The sequence below is a fragment of the Capricornis sumatraensis genome, chromosome 15, assembly GCF_032405125.1.
Source record: "Capricornis sumatraensis isolate serow.1 chromosome 15, serow.2, whole genome shotgun sequence".
Classification (NCBI taxonomy): domain Eukaryota; kingdom Metazoa; phylum Chordata; class Mammalia; order Artiodactyla; family Bovidae; genus Capricornis; species Capricornis sumatraensis.
The window spans coordinates 46,620,159-46,644,978 of record NC_091083.1 but is presented as its reverse complement, the minus strand read 5'-3'; the positions used below and the strand labels follow the sequence as shown (position 1 = coordinate 46,644,978).

General features: G+C 40.3%; 1 protein-coding gene across 2 annotated transcripts; it reads right to left on the bottom strand.

Annotated features, from left to right (window-relative positions):
- Positions 1-89: 89 nt before the first annotated feature.
- LOC138091651 (dihydrodiol dehydrogenase 3-like) lies at positions 90-20,998 on the bottom strand. Of its 2 annotated transcripts, XM_068987566.1 has the most exons (10): positions 20,877-20,998; positions 17,360-17,527; positions 16,955-17,071; positions 15,615-15,692; positions 14,267-14,389; positions 13,358-13,456; positions 12,593-12,600; positions 12,334-12,499; positions 729-811; positions 90-214 (listed from the first exon to the last, which is right to left on the bottom strand). In XM_068987566.1, the coding sequence occupies exons 1-10, from the start codon at positions 20,958-20,960 to the stop codon at positions 172-174; spliced, it is 969 nt and encodes a 322-aa protein (XP_068843667.1). In that variant the 5' UTR covers positions 20,961-20,998; the 3' UTR covers positions 90-171. The 2 variants fall into 2 exon arrangements, with proteins under 2 accessions (XP_068843667.1, XP_068843666.1); XM_068987565.1 differs by lacking the exon at positions 12,593-12,600 and having other exon boundaries at positions 13,347-13,456.
- Between the last annotated feature and the right edge of the window lie 3,822 nt (positions 20,999-24,820).

The following is a 24,820-nucleotide window of genomic DNA, read 5'->3' as shown; positions in this document are numbered from 1 at the left end:
AAAGAAAGAGCATTCTTACTTTAAAGTCTCTGCTGTTTCATAAACTGTTTATTTTAAAAAAGAAAGGCATGGTTTCAGAAGTTCAGACACTTTATTTAAACTTCTTCATCAAACACAAAAATATTCACCACCCCAGAAGTAAAAAGTTATCAAAGAACCACAGTGAGTTGATCAATATTCTTCAGAGAATGGATACTCAGGGTGACCGACACCACTGGAAGACAAAGAGATGGACTCATTTATGAAATCTGGCTTCATAATAATATAGTTATTATTAATATAATAACTATATTCTTTTTATTCTTATATAATAACTAATTGTTTTTCCTTATGTAAAAATAATTAAAAATTAAACATGTTCACTGGTCGCTGAAAGAATAGTGGGCTGCAGGCTTTGTGCCCTTTGTGTTTCCTGGCTCCCTGGGCTCTGAGAGGAGGTACACCAGGCACAGGGATTAGGTACACAAAGTAGTGAATCTATTCACCACAATGTCAACTGTGGGAATTTTACTGATGGGCTCTCCTGGTCCCCAATCACATTTCTGTTGATCAAGGATGGAGCCCTGGAGGAAACCTCTGGGCTGAGGTCTGCAGGAAGCACCTGGTTAACCCCTATGCTGGAAATCAGGACTCTTTCTAGACTTAAGCTTTTAAAAAGCTTAGTTCCTCTGCTCACCTCTCTGCTACAAAAAAACAAGAACGACTGTGTTTGTGAAACAGCCACTTACATAAGAAATTCATAGTATCTTATATTTCTGTTGAGGCCATCGATTGCTTTCATGTCTTCTGGAGTCAGTTCAAAGTCAAACACCTGGAAGGAAGGAACAATCATGTTTACCTCTCCCCCAGGGACCTAGCACCCCCCTGTGGACTGGAGGACTTTCCAGCTGGATGGAGACAAGAGGGGACAAGGAAGACGTGTCTGTCCTCAGCTTCCAGAACAACCTGGGACCCTTGCTGAGTTCTCACCTCTCCTTCCCACACTTTCTCCTACTCTGTCCACCTCACTAACATTACCGTGTATCAATCCCTTATCTTTCTAAGTGAATCACTTGTGACAGGAAACAAACTAAAATCTTTTTCCAAACAAACTTCTGTGGACACTCCTGACTCGATACCTGAACCTGAGCTAACATTAGACTGATTTCCTCTCCCCAGCACACCCTAAGGGTGACACCATTCAGCTGAAGCAGTGTGGGTGGAGGCTCCCCCTTGAAAACCTATTCAAGAATCTGACTTCAAACTTACTCCTTACCTATGAATAAATCTAACAAAACCTATATGTCAGTGCCTTAGCGGAGAAGATCTCTGTGCTGGGAGAATTCCCTGGAGAAGGAAATGGCAACCAACTTCAGTATTCTTGCCTGGAGAATCGCATGGACAGAGGAGCCTGATGGACTATAGTCCATGGGGTCGCAAGGGGTCACACACAACTGAAGCGACTAACACTTTAGTGGAGAAAGTTATGAAAAGTGTTTAAAATGTTAAAGAACAGCAACTTATTAAAAATTAACATCAGAGTCATGAAAAGAAAAGCTCAATTTTCTAAAGAAATGTATTTCTCCAGAGTGATCTAGTATTTCAGTGCAGCATGATCCAAGGAGTTAAACAAATATTCTTTTGTGGAAATCAGTAAAGTGATACTAAATTTTAAATAAAAGAACCGTCAAGAGCAGTCAAGACATCTTTAAAGATGAATGTACCATTCTGAGAAAGAACACTTATTTTCCATTTTAAGAACACAGTACAAAGAACTGAATAAATAGAAGAGAAGGGCCAAGGCAGTCCTAAGATGGCAGAGGAATAGGATGGGGAGACCACTTTCTTTCCCACAATCATCAAAAGATCATTTGAATGCTGAGCAACTTCCACAAAACAACTTCTGAATACTGGTGGAGGACATCAGGCAGCCTGAAAGGCAGCCCATTCTCTTTGCAGGGAGAGAGGACAAAATATAAAAGACAAAAAGAGAGACGAAAGAGTTAAGGATGGAGACCCATCCTGCAGAGGGAGTCTTGAAGGAGAAGTTTCCAAACACCAGGAAACCCTCTCACCAGCAGGTCTGTGGGGAGTTTTGGAATCTCAGAAGGCAACATAACCAGGAGGAAAAAATAATCCACAGAATACATGCCTTCACTGCAATTCCCAGCAAAGAATAGCCCAGATGCTCATGTCTGCCACCAGTGCGTGGGGGCTGAACAGGGAGGCAGGGGTTACATTCTTAAGGTAAGGACTGGGCCTGAATGCTCGGAGGACAATCTGAGGGAACTAACCTGAGATAGCAACCCAAATCGTGGGTTAGCCAGAGAAAAAAACAACAGAGAGAGACAACTTTCCTGCAAAAAGCTCTAACCAAAGGTACAGCCTGGCCTACTCATAAAACAAAGGACTGAATGAATACCAAAGGAAAGCTAGCTGGCTGTGGACAGGCCCATCCCCCTGCCAGAGGCAGATTGGCTGGCAGGCAACAGCCAGAGCCAGAAAGTGAGGGGCAATCTCAGCCCCAGAGATGGTATCCTCCACCAAATTGTGAGCAGGCTTCCAGTTGCTAACAAAGTCTTCCTGGGTTCCTGGAAGGTTGACATCTGCCAGGAGTGTTGCAGCCTGAGATCAGCTCCCCAGAAGAGACACAAAGCACACATGAGAAGGCGCTTTCACTGTGTACCCTGGAAACCAAGCAGCTGGGACCAGGGAGGTGATTAAGATGCACAGCACCCCCTGGGGCAGTGCACTCACCACACATCTGGTCACTTGAGCTCCTTGGACCTGGGAAGGGCATAAAACGAAGGCCCACCCAAGTCTTTGCCTTTGCTAAGTACACAAGAACCTGAACCTGAGCAGCTTAGACCCAGGAAGTGCATGCAACCCCAGGCCCGCTTTGGACAGTTCCCCTGCAGAGCAACCTGGAGCCTGAGCAGTGTAGACTGGGAAAGCATGCACCGCCGTGAGCTGGGGCAAACCCAGTGTAGCCCAGACACTGCAAGCACTCCCCATACATACCAGTGATATTTGTTTGCAGTGTTCTGCCCTCCCCACAGCATAACTGAGCAAGTGAGCCTAAATAAGTGACCACTTTCACACCCTTGTGTCAGGGCAGAAATTAGACACTGAAGAGACTTGCAAACAGAGGAAGCCAATAAACAAAGAAGAGGGAACCGTTCTGGAAGTGAGAGGTGCAACAGATTAAAACCCTGTAGTTAGCATTGACTAGCCATTGGAAGGTGCCTATAGATCTTGAGAAGAAGTATAAGTTGGAAGAAGGAACTATCTGAAGCTGAACTGACCCCACACTGCCCTCAAGAGCTCCAGAGAAATTCCTAGATATATTTTTACTATTATCATTTTTTAGTTTATTTTTATTTTTAAGTTCTTTATTACTCCTTTAATTTTCATTTTTATAACCTACTATTACCTTGCAAAAAAAAAAAAAAGACCCTATTTTTAAAGCAAACTTCACATTTTTTTTAATAGTTTTTGTGATTGCTTTTGTTTTGTATTTTTGATATTGTATTTTTGAGTCTAACCTCTACTCTAGATTTTTAATCTTTGCTTTTTGGTATTTGTTATCAATTTTGTACCTTAAGAATCTAATCTTCAGTATCCATTTTCACTTAGGGCTGTGATTACTGGCTTATTTGCTCTCCTCCTTTTTGACTCTTCCTTTTCTCCCCCAGGTCACCTCTATTTCCTCCCTCCCCCTTCTCTTCTCTGCTGAACTCTGTGAATCTCTCTGGGTGTTCCAGGCTATAGAGAACACTTAGGGAACTGATTACTAGCTAGATTGTTCTCTCCCCTTTTGACTCTCCCCTCTTCTCCTCCTTTTTACCTCTATCTCCCTTCTCCCTCTTCTCTTCTCTCCTCTATGTAACTCCATGAATCTCTCTGGGTGTTCCAGACTGTGGAGAACACATAGGGAATTGATTACTGGCCAGATTGCTCTCTCCCCTTTTGATTTTCCCTCTTCTCCTTTTGATCACCTCTACCTCCCTCCTCCCTCTTCTCATCTCCATGTAACTCTGAGAAGTTCTCTGGGTGTCCCTCACTGTGGAGAATCTTTTCACCATTAACCTAGATGTTTTATCATCTATGCTGTATGGATGGAGAAGTCTTGAGGCTACTATAAGAATAAGACTGAAAGCCAGAGGCAGGAGGCTTCAATCCAAAACTTGAGAACACCAGAAAACTCCTGACTACAGGGAACACTAATCAATAAGAGCTCATCCAAAAGCCTCCATACTCACACTGAAACCAAGCTCCACCCAAGAGCCAACAAGTTCCAGAGAAAGACATACAATGCTAATTCTCCAGCAATGCAGGAACATAGCCCTGAGCATTAAAATGCAGGCTGCCCAAAGTCACACCAAACACACAGACATCTCAAAACTCACTACCAGACACTTCATTGCACTCCAGAGAGAAGAAATCCAGCTCCACCCACCAGAACACTGGTTCAATCTTCCCTTCCTCCCCTTGTCAAGGAAACTTTGACAAACCACTAGTCCAACCCCACCCACAGGGAGCAACCTCCACAATAAAGAGGAACCATAAACTTCCATCATACAGAAAGATCACTCCAAACAGAGCAATCTAAACAAAATGAAAAGGCATAGAAATATTCAGCAGGTAAAGGAATATGATAAATGCCCACCAAACCAAACAAAAGATGAAGAGACAGGGAGTGTACCTGAAAAAGAATTCAGAATAATGGTAGTAAAGATGATTCAAAATCTTGAAAACAAAATAGAGTTGCAGATAAATAGACTAGAGACAAGGATTGAGAAGATGCAAGAAATGTTTAACAAGGAGCTAGACAAAATAAAGAGTCAATCAATAATGAATAATGCAATAACTGAGATCAAAAGCACTCTGGAGGGAACAAACAGTAGAATAACTGAGGCGAAGATAAGATAAGTGAGGTGGAAGATAGGATGGTGGAAATAAATGAAGCAGAGAGGGAAAAAGAATTAAAAGAAATGAGGACAATCTCAGAGACCTCTGGGACCATGCTAAATGCCCCAACATTCTAATCACAGGTGTCCCAGAAGAAGACAAAAATAAAAGCCATGATAAATTACTTGAGGAGATAATAGTTGAAAACTTCCCCAAAATGGGGAAGGAAATAGCCATCCAAGTCCAAGAAACCCAGAGAGTCCCAAACAGGATAAACCCAAGGTGAAATACCCCAAGACCCACATTAATCAAATTAATGAAGATCAAACACAAAGAGCAAATATTAAAAGCAGCAAGGGAAAAGAAACAAATAACACACAAGGGGATTCTCATAAGGATAACAGCTGATTTTTCAATAGAACCTCTTCAGGCCAGAAGGGAATGGCAGGACATACTTAAAGTGATGAAAGAGAAGAACCTACAACTCAGATTACTATACCCAGCAAGGATCTCATTCAAATATGAAGGAGAAATTAAAGGCTTTACAGACAAACAAAAGCTGAGAGAATTCAGCACCACCAAACCAGCACTTCAACAAATGCCAAAGGATCTTCTCTAGACAGGAAACACAGTTTATAAACTCAAACCCAAAACAATAAAGTAAATGGCAACAGGACCATACTTATCAATAATTACCTTAAAAGTAAATGGGATGAATGCCCCAACCAAAAGACAAAGACTGGCTGAATGGATACAAAAACAAGATCCCTATATATGCTGTCTATAAGAGACCCACCTCAAAACAGGGGACACATACAGACTGAAAGTTAAGGGCTGGGAAAAGCTATTTCACACAATTGGAGACCAAAAGAAAGCAGGAATAGCAATATTCATATCAGATAAAATAAACTTTGAAATAAAGGCAGTGAAAAGAGACAAAAAAGGACACTACATAATGATCAAAGGATCAATCCAAGAAGATATAACAATTATAAATATATATGCACCCAACATAGGAGCACTGCAATATGTAAGGCAAATGTTAACAAGTATGAAAGGGGAAATTAACAGTAACACAATAATAGTGGGAGACTTTAATACCCCCACTCACACCAATGGATAGATCAACTAAACAGAAAATTAACAAGGAAACACAAACTTTAAATGATGCAATAGAACAGTTAGACCTAATTGATATCTATAGGACATTTCATTCCAAAACAATGAATTTCACCTTTTTCTCAAGTGCATACGGAACCTTCTCCAGGATAGATCACATCCTGGGCCATAAATCTATCTTTGGTTAAATCAAAAACATTTAAATCATTTCAAGCATCTTTTCTAATCACAATGCAGTAAGATTAGATGTCAACTACTGGAAAAAACTATTAAAAATACAAACTATTGGAGGCTAAACAACATGCTTCTGAATAACCAACAAATCACAGAAGAAATCACAATATGCATAGAAACAAAATATGCAGAGAAAATGAAAACACAACCACCCAAAACCTATGGGATTCAATAAAAGCAGTGCTAAGGGAAAGGTTCATAGCAATATAAGCTTACCTCAAGAAACAAGAGAAAAATCAAATAAATAACCTAACTTTACACCTAAAGCAACTAGAAAGTAAGCACCCCAGGGTTAGTAGAAGAAAAGAAATCATAAAAATTACAGCAGAAATAAATGAAAAAGAAACAAAGGAGACTATAGCAAAAATCAACAAAACTGAAAGTTGGTTCTCTGAGAAGATAAATAAAATAGACCAACCATTAGCCAGACTCATCAAGGAAAAAAAAAAAAAAGGAGAAGAATCAAATCAACAAAATTGGAAATGAAAATGAAGAAATCACAATAGACAAAACAGAAATACAAAGGATCATAAGAGACTACTATCAGCAACTATATGTCAATAAAATGGACAACTTGCAAGAAACGGACGAATTCTTAGAAAAGTATAACCTTCCAAAAACTGGGCCAGGAAGAAATAGAAAATCTTAACAGACCCATCACAAGCATGGAAATTGAAACTGTGACCCACAGAGATGTTATGGGGAGGGAGGTGGGAGGGGGGTTCATGTTTGGGAACACATGTAAGAATTAAAGATTTTAAAATTAAAAAAAAAAAATCTTCCAACAAACAAAAGCCCAGGACCAGATGGCTTCACAGGTGAATCCTACCAAAAATTTAGAGAAGAGCTAACACCCATCCTACTCAAACTGAAGAGGAAATTGAAGAGGAAGGTAAATTGCCAAATTCATTCTATGAGTCCACCATCACCCTAATACCAAAACCAGAAAAAGATGCCACAAAGAAAGAAAACTACAGGCCAATATCACTGATGAACATAGATGCAAAAATCCTTAACAAAATTCTAGTAAACAGAATCCAACAACATATTAAAAAGATCATACATCATGACCAAGTGGTCTTTATCCCAGGGACGCAAGGATTCTTTAATATTTGCAAATCAATCAATGTGATATACCATATTAACAAATTGAAAAATAAAAGACATGATTATCTCAATAGATGTAGAGAAAGCCTTTGACAAAGTTCAACATCCATTTATGATAAAAACCCTCCAGAAAGCAGGCATAGAAGGAACGTATGTCAACATAATTAAAGCCATATATGATAACCTACAGCAAAGATTATCCTCATGGTGAAAAGTTGAAAGCATTTCCCCTAATGTCAGGAACAAGACAAGGGTGCACACTCTCACCACTACTATTCAACATAATTTTGGAAGTTTTGGCCACAGCAATGAGAGAAGAAAAAGAAAAAAGGAATCCAGTTTGGAAAAGAAGAAGTAAAACTCTCACTGTTTGCAGATGACATGATCTTCTACATAAAAAAAACCTAAATACACCACCAGAAAATTACTAGAGATAATCAATGCATTAGATTTAGTCAAGGCTATGGTTTTTCTAGTAGTCATGTATAGATGTGAGAGTTGGACTATAAAGAAAGCTGAGCACTGAAGGATTGATGCTTTTGCACTATGCTGTTGGAGAAGACTCTTGAGAATCCCTTGGACTGCAAGGAGATCTAACCAGTCCATCCTAAAGGCAATCAGTCCTGAATCTTCATTGGAAGGACTGATGCTGAAGCTGAAACTTCAATACTTTAGCCACCTGATGCGAGGTGCTGACTCATTGGAAAAGACCCTGCTGCTGGGAAAGACTGAAGGTGGGAGGAGAAGGGGATGACAGAGGATGAGATGGTTAGATAGCATCACTGACTCAATGGACATGAGTTTGGGTAAACTCCAGGAGTTGGTGATGGACAGGGATGTCTGTCGTGCTGCCTCCTTGGGGTTGCAAAGAGTCGGACACAACTGAGAGACTGAACTGAACTGAACTGAACTGAATCAATGGATATAGTAAAGTTTCAGGATATAAAATTAACACAGAGAAATCCCTTGCATCCCTATACACTAACAATGAGAAAACAAAAAGAGAAAGTAAGGAAACAATTTCATTCACCATTATGAAGAAAAGAATAAAATACTTAGGAATATATCTACTTAAAGTATCAGAAGACCTATATATAGAAAACTATAAAACACTGATGAAAGAAATCAAAAATAACACAAATAGATGGAGAAATATACCATGTTCATGGATTGGAAGAATCAATATAGTGAAAATGAGTATATTATCCAAAGCAATCTATAGGTTCAACATAATCCCTATCAAGCTACCAACAGTATTTTTCACAGAACTAAAACAAATAATTTCACAATTTGTATGGAAATACAAAAAACCTCGAATAGCCAAAGCAATCTTGAGAAAGAAGAATGGAACTACAGGAATCAACCTGCCTGACTTCAGACTATAGTACAAAGCTACAGTCATTAAGACAGTATAGTACTGGCACAAAGACAGAAATATAGATCAATGGAACTAAATAGAAAGCCCAGAGATAAATCCATGCACCTATGGACAACTTATCTTTGACAAAGGAGGCAATAATATACAACGGAGAAAAGACAATCTCTTTAACAAGTGGTGCTGGGAAAACTGGTCAACCACTTGTAAAAGAATGAAACTAGAACACTTTCTAACACCAGACACAAAACTAAAATCAAAATGGATTAAATATCTAAATGCAAGACCAGAATCTATAAAACTCCTAGAGGAAAACATAGTCAAAACCCACTCTGACATAAATCACAGCAGGGTCCTCTAGGACCCACCTCCCAGAGTAATGAAAATAAAAGCAAAAATAAACAAATGGGACCTAATTAAACTTAAAAGCTTTTGCACAACTAAGGAAACTATAAGCAAGGTGAAAAGACAGCTTTCAGAATGGGAGAAAATAATAGCAAATGAAGCAACTGACAAAGAATTAATCTCAAAAATATAAAAGCAGCTCATGCAGCTCAATTCCAGATAAATAAACGACCCAATCAAAAAATGGGCCAAAGAATTAAATAGAAATTTCACCAAAGAAGACATACAGATGGGTAACAAACACAGGAAAAGATGCTAAACATCACTCATTATCAGAAAAAATGCAAATCAAAACCACAGTGAGGTACCATTGGTTCCTCATTGGTACTGCTATCTCACGCCAGTCAGAATGGCTGCTATCACACGTCTACAAACAATAAATGCTGGAGATGGTGTGGAGAAAAGGGAACCCTCTTACACTAAATTGGTGGGAATACAAGCTAGTACAGCCACTCTAGAGAACAGTGTGGAAATTCCTTTAAAAACTGGAAATAGAACTGTCATACAAGCCAGCAATCCCACTGCTGGGCACACACCGAGGAAGCCAGAATTGAAACAGACACATGTACCCCTATGTTCATTGCAGCACTATTTACAATAGCTAGGACATGAAGCAACCTAGATGTCCATCAACAGAAGAATGGATAAGAAAGCTGTGGTACATATACATGATGGAATATTACTCAGCTATTAAAAAGAATCTATTTGAATCAGTTCTAATGATGTGGATAAAACTGGAGCCTATTATACAGAGTGATGTAAGTCAGAAAGAAAATTACCAATACACTATATTAACACATATATATGGAATTTAGAAAGATGGTAACAATGACCCTATATGTGAAACAGCAAAAGAGACACAGATATAAGAACAGACTTATGGACTCTGTGAGAGAAGGCAAGGGTAGGATGATTTGAAATAATAGCATTGTAACATGTATATTATTGTCTGTTAAATGGATTGCCAGTCCAGGTTCAATGCATGAGACAGGGTGCTCAGGGCTTGTGCACTAGGATGACCCTGAGGGATGGGATGGGGAGGGAGGTGGGAGGTGGGTTCAGGATGGGGGACACATGTACACCCATGGCTGATTCATGTCAATGTATGGCAAAAACCACTACAATATAGTAAAGTAATTAGCCTCCAATTAAAGTAAATTAATTAATTTTTTAAAAAGAGAGAAGAGCCAAAAATGTACTTATGGACACTTATTATATGACAGACTTGAAAATGAAAATTGATGAAATATAGAGACCCTTAGATTTCCATTTAAATAAACATATAGGCAATCATTTATATCATGCCAGAAAATTTGTTTCAGGTGCATTTCAGAGCCAAATTTGAATGGAAACAGGAAAACAATTCTTCAGGGGACCATATCCCTGATCCTTGACATAGCCTGACCTGAAACTTGCATTGGACAGTAAAATTTGCCAGAAGTGGTGACTTAGTTCTGAGCTGAGACAACGACATGGATTTTTTTCCCACTCCCTGGCTTGAAATTACAGTGTTGTCCTGAGATGAAAACCAAGTTAGTTGACCAGATTCTAGCCAAATATATATGAAAAACTACACGGAGAAGCATGCAGGGTCCTCTGAGAAGAGTCATATCCACCTGCCAAAGCAGAACTGCCAAGCTGCTCCGCACTGAACAGCAAATTCATGAGAGAGCCCAACCAAGAGGACAACAGTTGAGCTGACTGTAGTCAGGATCTCAAACCACAGAATCAAGAGACACATAATTGATCTCTGCATTAAATCTTAAAACTGGAGAGAGTTTTCAGTACAGTTATGTCTAAGGGTACAATAATGGTCTCTTACACAGAAAACTAAAGACAGACACCTTGCAAAAGTGGACTTCACTTCACAAAGACAGAAACTCAAGAAGATTAAATATATGAAGGTGAAACCTTATGAATATTCAGGGAAAGGCAAAATAAAACCACTATGGTTTGGAGGTGAAAGATCACTGCCATAATTTTGTGCCCCCAAATTCACATGTGGATGGTGTTAGAAATGGAGCCTTTGAGGGGTAATTAGGTCATGATGGTGGAGCCTTCATGAATGAGATTTCAACAATATCATATTCATATAAGATATTGGGAGAGCTCTGTTGGCCCCTCCACATTGTAAAGATACACGGAGAAGCCTGTGACCTGGAGGAGGGCCCTCACCTGACCAAGAGTGCACCCTGACCTCAGACCTCCAGTCTCAGAAACGTGACAAACATATATTCATTGTTTCCAAGGTACATCATGTGGGGTGTTTACAGTCCAAACAGCTTAAAATAATCACATAATGCAATTTCATCCATCAGAAAGAAGGTAATAAGGCATCATCTGTACAAGGTGAGAGGATAAATTGCAGACATAAGCACTGGAACTAAAATCTCTTTTTTTTTGTCCAACTTTATTTTCTTGGGCTCCAAAATCACTACAGATGGTGACTGCAGCCATGAAATTAAAATACCCTTGCTCCTTCTATGAAAAGCTATGACAAACCTGCAAAGCATATTATAAAGCAGAGATATTACTTTACTAACAAAGGTTCATATAGTCAAGCTATGGTTTTTCCAATAGCCGTGTATGGATGTGAAAGGTGGACCATAAAGAAAACTGAGTGCCAAAGAACTGATGCTTTTGAATTGTGGTGTTGGAGAAGACTCTTGAGAGTCCCTTGGACTGCAAGGAGATCAAACCAGTCAATTGTAAAGGAAATCAGTCCTGAATATTCATTGGAAGGACTGATGCTGCAGGTGAAGCTCCAATATTTTGGCCACCTGATGCAAAAGGGCTGACTCATTGGAAAAGACCCTGATATTGGGAAAGATGGAAGGCAGGAGGAAAGGAGGATGACAGAGGATGAGATGTTTGGACGGCATCACCGACTTAATTGACATGAGTTTCAGCAAGCTCCAGGAGATGGTAATGGACAGGGAAGCCTGGCGTGCTGAAATCCATAGGCCATAAAGGGTCAGACATGACTGGGTGACTTAATTGAACAGAACTGAACCCTCTCCAGGGAGGCCACTTCTCCTGCTGCCACAGCAGGAAGAGAAAACCACCAGGAATACACACAAGGCATTCATGCACAAGGAAGAACAGGTAATTCATCTTGTCTCAAGGAAAGTCTTGAGATACAAAGAATGACCCTCATGAAGGCTATTCCATAGGAGCCCTGTGCCGAGAGCCCCACTCATCACCTGTATGTTCTCTTTGATCCGCTTCTTGTTGTAACTCTTGGCCAGAACCACAACCCCACGTTGTATCTGGTAGCGAAGGGCAACCACAGCTGGGGTTTGCTTGTGCTTTTTGGCAATGGCAGAGAGAACCGGGTCCTCCAAGAGAACGGGGAGGTTCAAGTTCACCCTAGAAACAAATTCAGACATCCACAGGAGCTGAGACTAAGTATGCAGTTTGTGAGTAGTTTTCCCAAACAGATTAAGTAGGTCTGCTCTATACCAGTGCTTCTCAAAGTGTACCAGCATCATCAATATCACCTGTGATCTTGTCAGATATAAAAATTACATGGCTAGCTGAAGACAAACTAAATCAGAATTTCAACTGTGTTACATCCCATTCTGTGTTTACAAAGCTCTTCAGATTATTTGGATGCATTATTGACCTGAGACCAGGATTGCTAAAGTCGTGGGTTTTTAAATTCTCAGAGGTTGTTTTGCATCTATAATCAAGGGCATGAACAGAGAACAGAAGGAAAAAAACCAGGGCTTTTTTTAAAAATTTCACTTTCCTAAGTGAATATTCCTAAGTGATAAATATTGAGTACTCTCAAAATCAGAGAAATCTATTCTATCATCACTCTTCTTTAGATATATACCAAAATGGTTCAAGTTTAGTTTTTTCTATCATAATAGACCTGATTGCATATTATTATGTCAATTTTAGAGATAAGGTAAGTGAGCTTGGAATTTCTGTTTTTTGTTAATATCTGTATAAATCATGACATAAGCTTGTGTTTCTGATTTCAACTGGGGGATTATATATAGATTTTAATGCAGATATCTGTTAATGATGAGTCTACAAGCTAATACAATGTAGAAAAATGGCTGGGTGATAGGAAGATAGAAGAAAATAGTCCATCTGTCCCCTCACTCCCCTTTGCTTATGAGGGTTATCTGAGTACTGTATTTTAAAATATCTCATCAAAAATTGAATTTTAAGGAAACTCCCAGTTGTCTTCAGTAGTATTCAATACCATTCTTTTACTCGTTGGGATCCCAGAGCACCATAGGCTACAAGGACAATATCATGTGACTTGCAGAAATCCAACAGTTTGCTCTGGTTGAGATAAGGGTGACATTCCACCTGTAGAATGTCAACAGAGAAGAGTGTCAGATTATTTGAAAAGGTAATATTAATATGACAGAGGCAGATTACAAGTTTTAAGTGCCTAAAGGAAAGTTTGCAACATTAAATGTAAATGGAAATATCAACATCTAGAGAGCAATAGAGAAAAGTGTGTTTATACAGTTAACTTTATGACAGACCATGGATGGGAGAACCAGTCCAAGTTGAGTAATAAAAAGATGTACTCTATATTTGAGTAGATATTCCCAGGTAAATGTTTTATCTTCTGTTAGCATCACCTTGAATCTTTAACTTCACCCTCTAACCTGGATGACTTTCATCATCTCCAGCACATTGTTCTATTCTGTGCTCCCTGTTGAGACTCATAAATGTTGAGACACCAAGACTAAGGATTCAGTCATCAGAACCCCACACAAACCCTTACCACCCATTTCAGCTGATTGGTTACTTTATTCATTTACTTTCCATTCAATGTTTTCATGGCTTCCTTCGTACACAAAGTTCATTCCAGGGCACTTTTCCATCCAATCTTATTATCCTTTAATCTCAGGAAAACACATCCTATCTCTAGTTGTAGGTTCTACCCACAATTTAGCAGGATGCCCTCCCTACCTTTTCCATCCAGACTACATCAGATAGAGATACCATTTGGGGTTCTATTCACACTATCCGGACAGCAACTCTACTCTCTAGAATCCTCTGTCCCACAAAGGTTGGAGGAACAGGAGGGGAGCACAGACAGACATCAGGCTCCAGTGCAAGAAGGAGGCTATAAAGAGCAGGAGGGAGAGGGGCCGAGCTGCTCACCTGATTGCAGACGGGCTTGTACTTGAGCCCCGGCTTGTTCAGGATCTTCTCCAGCTGCTTGTGGTTGAAGTTGGACACACCGATGGACTTGGTCAGCCCTGCGTCCTTACACTTCTCCAGGGCCTGGGAAGGAGGGGTGGTGAGCAGTCATTTGAAATGAGTGATACATCAAGAATAAATTAATAGCTGCGATCCAAAAGTCTGCAAGCCATAAATGCTGGAGAGGGTGTGTAGAAAAGGGAACCCTTTTACACTGTTGGTGGGAATGCAAACTAGTACAGCCACTATGGAGAACAGCATGGTGATTCCTTAAAAACTGGAAATAGAACTGCCTTATGACCCAGCAATCCCACTGCTGGGTATACACACTTAGGAAACCAGAATTGTAAGAGACACGTGTACCCCAATGTTCATTGCAGCACTGTTTATAATAGCCAGGACATGGAAACAACCTAGATGTCCATCAGCAGATGAATGGATAAGAAAGCTGTGGTGCATATACACAATGGAGTATTACTCAGCCATTAAAAAGAATACATTTGAATCAGTTCTAATGAGATGGATGAAACTGGAGCCGATTATACAGAGTGAAGTAAGCCAGAAAGAAAAACACCAATATAGTATACTAACACATATATATGGAATTTAGAAAGATGGTAAGGATAACCCTGTATGCGAGACAGCAAAAGAGACACAGATGTATAGAACGGACTTTTGGACTCTGAGGGAGAGGGAGAGGGTGGGATGATGTGGGAGAATGGCATTGAAACATGTATACTATCATGTAAGAAACGAATCACCAGTCTATGTTCGATACAGGATACAGGATGCTTGGGGCTGGTGCATGGGGATGATCCAGAGAGATGATATGGGGTGGGAGGTGGGAGGGGGGTTCAGGATTGGGGACTCATATACACCCGTGGTGGATTCATGTTGATGTATGGCAAAACCAATACAGTATTGTAAAGTAAAAATAAAAATTAAAAAAAAAAAGAATAAATGCTGGAAAAAAATCTGTAAAAAGTGTCTCATGTCAAGAATTTACATTGATTTTAAGAAAGGAAAAAGGAAAAGAAGGTCATGATATAAGAAGAGCAATTACCAACTCCTCCTTAGAAAACCCTGGAGAAGAAATATCACAAGGAAGGAAACAGATGCCTGTCTACACTGTCCCATATTCCCCTCCTCTGTTCTTTTCTATGAACATTTCAGGAATGGTTTCCTCCCCACAAACCTAGCATCCCAGCCCCTAGATTCATGAACTGCTGAGTCTGATGGTCCACAGCCCATTCTCACAGGTAGAAGAAATGAAGAGTTTCCCCCTCTCCTGGATCCTCCTCTGACTCACCTCCCACGTGTGACAGAGATCCACTGAATCGCCTATCAGCTTTCCACTTTCATCTTTTGGAAATGATTCCTCCCCTGGCTGGAACAGAGGCAGATATATTAGAGATGTGACAAAATAATTTCTCCACATTTGCCAGGCTGCCAGGCACTAGGAATTAAACCTCCATGAGGTAGGTTTATAACTTTCTACATACTAGTATTTGCAAAGTGATTTGTGTATGGAGTTGTAAGCAATGTCTTTTGAGGGAGGCTTATTCTAATCTCTTACACTTATTATATGTTGCAATAAATATAATTTTTCTATGTCCTAAAAGGGACTTCCGGTGACTTCTGTTAATTGTTTCTGTTCCCTGTACTTGATTCTTTTGAAATATCTCTGATCTGAGAATGGCAGTAAGTTATATGCCATAATTTCCAGAATAAAAATTATAAACTAAACCTGGGCTAGATAATTGAATTTCCTTTACCCTTCTAGCATTAGACGCCCTAGAACAGGCATGTGAACCAGCAAGGCTCTCTTTAGGTTGGTATGGAATGTGAAAGATCCAGATGTGCTCTCAAATGTTTATGACCCTGAGCTTTGAAAGGCCCCCAAGGTCATATTTCCCACCAATGGAAAATGTTCATTAAAAATAAAGTAATTCTCTTATAAGGGGTAGAAAAAAGAGACATTTCTGAGGAGTCCTGCAAATCCTCAAATTTCTCTGTGTCTGGGACTTGTCACCTACATACTCCACTAAGTTTGCATTAGATGGCTTGAGTTGATTTCTATAACTAGAAATCAAGATATTTCTATAACTACAAATCAAGATTTCTAAGTAAACCGTTCTTAATGACTAAGTGCACTCTACAAACTCATCATAAAGTCAAGCAAGACTGTAGACAATATCTCCCAACTCCTTATAAAGGTACAAAGTTTAGACGAACCCAGAGGGAGCAGCACCAAATCTGCTAACCTTGAAAGGGTGAAAGACAAGATAAACTCATCATGTTCAATATGAGGCAGTCCCAGGTTCACCACAGCTGCACCAAACTCTTGGTCCATGAAATCCCCAGACACTCAAGAGTCATAATCAAGACTGTGTGCAGAACATGCCTATTTCTACTTCCTCAAGTTTTTCTGGCAGAGTCTCAGATTGTTAACTCATTTGTCTGGGGGGCATGTAACAGATTCAAAGAAGCTCAGTAAAAGGATGATCACAAATTATTATTTTAGGGATTCTACTCTGGTGTAATCATGCCTTCAATCTACTAAGAAAAATCTTAATTCAACCATCCATGCAAATTGATGCACATTCTAACACAAGATTTAAAATTGATGTGATCACACATATATCCAACCTTCATAGCCAGTGGAAAATGAATAATATAGAGATCAACATAGTCCAGTTGAAGATTTTTCAGTGACTTTTCCAAGGCTGGTCTGACCAACTCTGGTCGAAGGAAAGTGCACCAAAGCTGAAAATATTAAAGAATAGAAATTTTATTAATAATAATTTAGGAAATTTTCTTTTGGTCTTACTGCATGGCTTGTGGGATATTACTTCCCTGACCTATGATGGAATGGGGGCCCATGATAGTAATGTGCCAAGTCTTAAACACTGATCACCAGGGATTTCTAATACCGAAAGAATGTACCAAGAAGCATAGTTCACCAATCAATTCTTCATCAAACATGACCCTATTATATAATAGTGACCTGGGCACACTCACTAGTACACATGTTCAACATACAACATGCAGCACCTTTGAAGTATAGAATATGTCTTCTCTCTTCACAGTGCCATCTGAAATCTTGCTTTGAATGGCCTGGCCAACCTGTTTTTCATTTTGGTACACATAAGCGCAGTCAATATGGCGGAACCCAACCTCTATAGCGAATTTGGTGACGTCCAGAGCTTCACTCTTAGCAACCTACATAAGCAACAAAGGTAGAAGATTAATACCCACATGATTAAGAGATTGCTAGCGCAACCTTTGATCTTCCAAAACTTTTCTTCATATCTTTGATTAGTTCTCTATGTCTGGTGCTGAACACATGATAGTTTCCCTGAACATTCCTGGTCAGATTTTAAATACACACCCGGTAACCCTTACATCCCAAATGATCTGTGGTCGATCACAGTCATCGGAGGACCCCAAGACCACCTCCAGGTTCAGTGGACCAAAAGGACTCAGCATTAAGTTGTAGTCATGAATATGATTTATACTACAAGATTCTTGAAGCAAAATCAAAAAGGTATAAGGTATATGGTAAAGACATTAAACAACAGGAGATAGCGAGAGACAGGGAGCTTGGCCTCTTGCAATCTATAGTGAGAGGGTAACAGGCAGGAAGGCCAGGGGTCTGCAAATGGAGGAAATAGCCTGCAAGTGTCAGACATTTTTCTCTCTCTTAAGCAGCAGGAGGAAACAAAGTAGCGATATTTTTTGCTTCCCTATACAAATTTAAAAGAAGGTTTCTCTTAAAATACTGTGTTGCCATAATGACACCTGGTTTCACCTGAAGTTAACTATACTCAAACCTAGAGATAACCAATGCCTTTTTCTTATGGAAATGTTTATCTTAAGCTATGCTAATGCATTTACCCCAAACTCTTGTCTTCAAGTTGGTTCCACCTCTTGGCTCAGAATCCACTTGACAAACCAGTATGTTATACTCAGATATTGTTCCCCTAGTCTATGTAAACGAAACTATTTGTATGGTGATCTGCCCTTCTTCAAGATTCAAGTTAATCATTTTATGGCCCATGATGAACCATTTGGTGCCAAGATTATCCCAAAATGCATCTTATGGGTGAGGGTCCTGGTGCCATTCTGAGTTTTTGTTTGTTTGTTTGTTTAATTTTTTTATTTTTTTTTAAATTTTAAAATCTTTAATTCTTACATGTGTTCCCAAACATGAACCCCCCTCCCCTCCCTCCCCATAACATCTCAGTGGGTCATCCCCATGCACCAACCCCAAGCAAGCTGTATCCTGCGTCAGACATGGACTGGCGATTCAATTCTTACATGATAGTATACATGATAGAATGCCATTCTCCAAAATCATCCCACCCTCTCCCTCTCCCTCTGAGTCCAAAAGTCCGTTATACACAGCTGTGTCTTTTTTCCTGTCTTGCATACAGGGTCGTCATTGCCATCTTTCTAAATTCCATATATATGTGTTAGTATACTGAGTTTTAAGACATTCCTTTCTTTCATTACAGACTGCTAGTGACTATATAACATCCAGCTGAAGACTAGCAGGGGGGTACTCTTTCTGCCCCCTTCTGATGCCTATGTCAAAAGCTTTCTCTATCTCCTTTATACTTTAATATAACTTTATTACACAAAAGCTCTGAGTGATCAAGCCTTGTCTCTGGCCCCGGATTGAATTCTTCTCCTCTGGGGGCCAAGAATCCCGATGTTTTTGCGTGATTCAACAGCAACCTTTCAATAGGATCACAAAGAGTCAGACATGAATTAGTGACTGAAAAATAACAATAACAAAAAGCATCAAGAAGCAAGGTGAAAGCTTCTAAGACCACTGTCTACCAGTGAAGCTACTTGGAATACACCAAATATAAACTGTGTCTATTCAAGGTGTAAAAAGTGATGTTCTCATATAAGGATCCATTGTTGATGATCACCAAAATCAAGCTATTTAGCAGATCCCTCATTTCACTTACTTTACTTTAGGGGTTTTGTAAGAAAACTTCAGATCTAATCTCTACAAAATCTCAGGGTATCACCCATTATTTATAACTATAGTCACGGTGCTGTGCATCAGGTCACCAACTTATTCTTCATATCACTGAAGGTCTAGACTATTGACAAACATCTTTCCATTTTTCACAGATTTATCTCCAGCTTCTTGTCTTCATTTCTCTACTCTCTGTTTCTATAAGTTCCACTATTTTAGATTCCACCTACAAAGAGACTTCCTTTGTGATTCAGACAGTAAAGCATCTGCCTAATAAGAGGGAGACCCAGGTTTGATCCCTGGGTCAAGAAGATCTCCTGGAGAAGGAAATGGCAACCCACTCCAGTGTTCTTGCCTGGAAAATCCCATGGACAGAGGAGCCTAGTAAGCTACAATCCATTGCAAAGAGTCGGACACGACTGAGCGACTTCACTTTCACTTTTCACAAAGACATCATGTAGTATTTGTCTTTTTATTTCTGGCTTACTTCACCTAGCTAAACTTCTCCCGGTTCACCTGTGTAATTTCAAATGGCAGTATTAACTTTGTTTTAAATGCTGAATAATATTCTATTTCTTTTTCATGTGTCAGAATCTTTTCTATTTCAAGGAGGTAGATAATTAGGGTAACTGCTCTCTGTTGGGTTCAGTCCTGGTCTTTCTTAAACACTTTGGCATTCAGGGATGTACTAGGAATGGACCAGTGAACTTTAGTACTAGCCTGGACACTTTGCTCCCTGCACCCTACTTTGCAAAGTCCTGTCTTCTCTTTCCAAAATGCCTCTGAATATTTCCTTCTGTTCTCCAAACGATAAAAGTGAGACCCAAAGTTTCAGGATCAGAACTTATCACAACTGCATTCTCTAAAGACAATATGGACAGGAAACTTTCTGGCTTCAGGTCTAGAGATTTGTCCGCTAGTCCCTTTTCTGTCCAAGCACTGAAAACTACACTTTAATAAAATGACATTACAACACCCAAGGATACATTACACAACATGGCCTGTAAGATGGTAGCTTATCCCCTCAAGTGACACCATATTTTCCATTGGAAGAAGTTTCCAAGGAGCAGCTGAAGTACAAGGCAAAACACAACTGGAGCGTCTTGCCTGGCACCTACGAGGCACCCCATGGTAGAGAAGCAGTTCTATCCCATTAGTTCCTATTCACCTCATCCTTAGGAACTTCCACCTCAAATACTTCTCTGGGTCACATCATTTTTGAAAGAGTTAACAGTTCTGGAACTAATGAAATACACAGAGAAACCAGCCATTGCAATCGCCCTCAAAGCAAAGCAGTTTACAGTCAGTGATCTTGACAGCCAAGTCTCACCTCTTGTGCTAAGCTGAGAAAGAGACAGAAACTGGAGGGGAACCCAGAGTAATCTGCAGGTGAGCACAGCCTCAGACCCTGATGCAGAGTGAAGACTGGATACTTTCTCCCTTTTCACAGGACATGATTCTAGCCTGGTTAGTGGCTAAAGGAGCTAGCCAGAAGCTCAGTGCTTGACAACCCAAGTCCCTTTCACTCATGTTACATTCACTACTATTTATATCTCAACTCCAAACCACCTCTGTTACCTCTTTAGCTTCAGCGGTGCCAAATCCTAGAACAGGAATGAAGTGGCTGTCATTAAGCTTCACTCTCTGGCCTTTGGGATCCATTGCCTGTTTCACCTCTGAATAAGCAGACCGATCTTTTCCTCTGCCTTCACAGGTTATAAACAACAGGAAGTTAACACCCTAGCTGACTGTCCAATGTTAGCAGATACATTGGAGGAGGAGAGGATTAAACCAGTGCCCATAGGGTAAGAAGAGAAATTAAGCCAATTACATTGGTAGTTTTTTTTTTTTTAAATCAGAATAACTTCAGTTATATAATGATGAAATGTGCCAACAATTATTGACCAAATGTTGCACAGAAACCTCCACATACCGGTCATTTCACTTTTCTAATTATGAAGCCCACTTTTGATCAAACATCAATTGAAACAACTACTTCATAGTATAGGAAGGCACACTTATCACACAATTAAGGTGTGTTGATTATTAAGCATTTCCCAAAATGTAATCTCTTAATAGAGAATCAAAATGTGAAACAAACCAAACTTGCCTTTTAAATTTTCCAGCAGCAACATTATTTTGCTTTACACACCTATGGTGGTAGAGGTACAGTCAGTAAGTCATGTCTGACTCTTTTACAACCCCATGGACTATACCCTGCTAGGCTCCACAGTTCATGGAATTTCCCGGCTAGAACACTGGAGTGGGTTGCCATTTCCTACACCACAGTTTCTTTCTGATCCAAGGATCAACCCTAAATCTCTTGTGTCACTATTTACCAGGTGAGTTCTTACCACTGGGCCACCTGAGAAGCCTTTACAGACCTGACTAGGGTGAAATTCTGAAAAGGATACCCAAACCAGACATTTTGGCAAAGTGTTTATTGACGTCAATTATTAACAATTTGTGGATACCATGTGCAGGTTCAAACAGACTCTTGAGTGTTTATACCTTGAACTAAGTTACATAACTTTTTAGAGTACTCTTATTATGTAACCAATACATATTTTACACAGTTTGTTATCGTGCTAAACATTATTCATTAAAGAAAAACCGATAAACAACTGAAATTGCAACAAATTTAGGAAGAGTAAGGGAAACCATGATACACTGGTACAAGCAGATGTTGTGAAGGAAAATTCAGTTTAACACATAGAGTGATGTCAGCAAAATAGTGAGCTAGGAGGAGTGAAGTCTCCCTCGAAAAGGGAAGTATGGAAAAAGAAAGCAGCTGAAAAATGTCGTTGGAGTTCTGGGAACCAGTCAAAAAAACATCTACAGCAACAAAGTGAACGCAAAACTAGGGGAGATCCAAAAGACTGGAAGGACATTTCCGTATGTTTTTATTTACACTCATCTCTCCCCTGACTTGAACAGAGCCATCTTGATCTGTAAAGGTCAGCAGGTCAGCACCCTGCTGCCTCCCTCAAAGGAGACTCATCGCAGAAATCCTTATATGCGATATTCTCCACTACTTGGAGCTTGCCAGGAAAATGGTGTCCATTTCACTTAAGTCTGAGCTTGAACTGAAGAGCAGCTGGAGTGGCTCATTACACCTGCAGGGGGAATAGATATGTATGGGACCAGGGCCAGAGACTAAGGGTAGGGACACACACAGACCATGTAAATCCATGATAGAACTGGGGTGTGGATTTGGGGGGGTAATAAGGCATTCAAAACAATCATAAATTTCCCAGAATCAGAAAGCCACTCATGGGCCAGGTAAGTTGTTGACTCAGAAATGACTTGAGTTTCCCTTAGATTCCTGTCGGGCTGACCCCAGAACAGGGACATGCCACATCAACTAGCAAAGGACAAATTGGATGTGGTACAAATCCGCAAACAGTGGGTGTGCTGTTCTTGTCCAAGTACCCAGTTAGGAACACACAGAAGGAGAGAGAGAAAAGGCATACAATAAAGAAAGGTGAAACAACAAATCTAAAAAAAGAGACAGAGAGGAAAAAAAGAGAGAAAAACATGAACCATGAAACTATTTTTGCTACTGTTTAGTCGCAAAGTCAAGACCCCTATATTGTGACCCCCATGAACCCCACAGTTTTCTCTGTCCATGGTATTCTCCAGGCAAGAATACTGGAGTGGGCTGCCATTTCCTTTTCCAGCGGATCTTCCGGGATCAGAGATGCAACTCATATCTCCTGCACTGTCAGGCAGATTCTTTACCACTGCCCTACCTGGGAGGCCTGATCCATGAAAGGAAGAAAAGAAATCGGCACGGACTCTTCTTGAACAATCACAGGAGCCACACTTAGAGCACAGTGAGTGTCACACATTGACTGTCCTGGGGAGGAGCTCCAGGTGGGCAAGAGGATGCTGAGCTCAGCTACCCCAGAAGCACATTAGGGGGTCCCATCTCTTGAAAACACATGGCACAAGCAGGAAGACTCCTCCATACAAAGGCTGGATAGAACCATCCCTACTGAGCTGGGTGGGAAGGGAAGAGAAGCCAGCAGATCAGGACTGAGCCCACAAGAGGGCCCCAGATGAGAAGGGGAGACAGGGACTCAGAAGTCCTCCCTAGAGAGACCTGTACACACCACACACTGGGCACTGCAGCCCTGGGATGACCCCGGGAGATCGCAGCCCCGCAGCTACTGTGAACCCAGCTGGACCCTCAGGCGGTCCGGGAACCTGACTCCTCTCCTGAGACATGCACCCGCTTATGCTCCTGGAACAGGCTGAGGAGGCGGCTGGACATTGTCCAGAACTTGGCCAGTTTACTGGCAGCTTGTGTGCCCCCCAGCCCACAGACACCTCTTCAGTGCCTCTGGATGCAGTTTACTCCCCCCCAGGGCGAGGGCCGCCCATGCGGACAGAGTGGGCAGTGTAGGGTACAGAGCCGGCTCAGACAGGCAGGATGTCTGGACGGGCCAGTGTGGCCGTTGGCTATCAGAGAGTAGCCCGAAGAGCAGTGTTCTGGAAGTATCCTTCTCCATTTCCCTCACAGTAAAGTCCTTTAAAAGCCTATGTGACAAGGACCCTCTGCCCCACTGGCTCTCTGACTTGTCTCCAGCTCCTGTCTCCCCACCTCACTAAACTCCACCCACATCAGCCAACTTACTGGCCCTTAAATGTTCCATGAACACTCTTCCTTCCTGGAATAAGCATTTTCTGTTCCAGAGAAATGAAGGAATCACTGTCTCTATCTTCAAGGCTGTTTTGTAGAAATGAAAATTTGTGTGGGATCAAGGGTAGTTGATGTCTCTGCTGAATAGATGTACAGAAATGCAAGACGTTATGCAGAACTATCTCAACAGACACATACCCATTTCTAACAGCTAAATTCTCCTGATACCATTCACAGTCTCATTCTCTACGAGACTAAAGACTCAAGAATTTATTTCACTTATTGACATTTTTTGATGAAACAATGTCTTTCTAAAGAATATTCAATAAAGTTTTGCTGAATGACCAATGAACGAACTCAAAATATGTAATGATTCATCAAAATGCTAAGCATGGGCAGACAATTAAGAAATTATATAAATGAGCAAAATGTGCTGCTTTACAGGAAGCAAAATACAACACCAGATTTTTAAAAGTCATTCTTTTAGCTTACCAAGATACTTATGCTAAGTTTCAAAAGAAGTATACAATCTGTCGACTGAAGTTTATTTGTCTTTGTAAGTAAACAAATGCACATATTTGTGTAGGAAAATCACAAGGTAAATACACCAAAGGTAAGTATTTTTAAATGGGTAAACACAACTGATCTTTATTTTCTATCTGGTCCCTTCTATTTTCCAAATTTTCTACAATTTGGAGGTATTATTTTAATGATCAGAAACAAGAGTCTTACTTGAAGTCTTTATTGTTTCATGAACTTTTTATTTTTTAAAAAGGAAAGGCAAGCTTTCAAAAGTTCAGACACTTCATTTGAGTACCTCCACCAAGTACAAAAGTGACACAAGAAAATCTTGAAGAATCTTAGTGAGAGTTGAGAG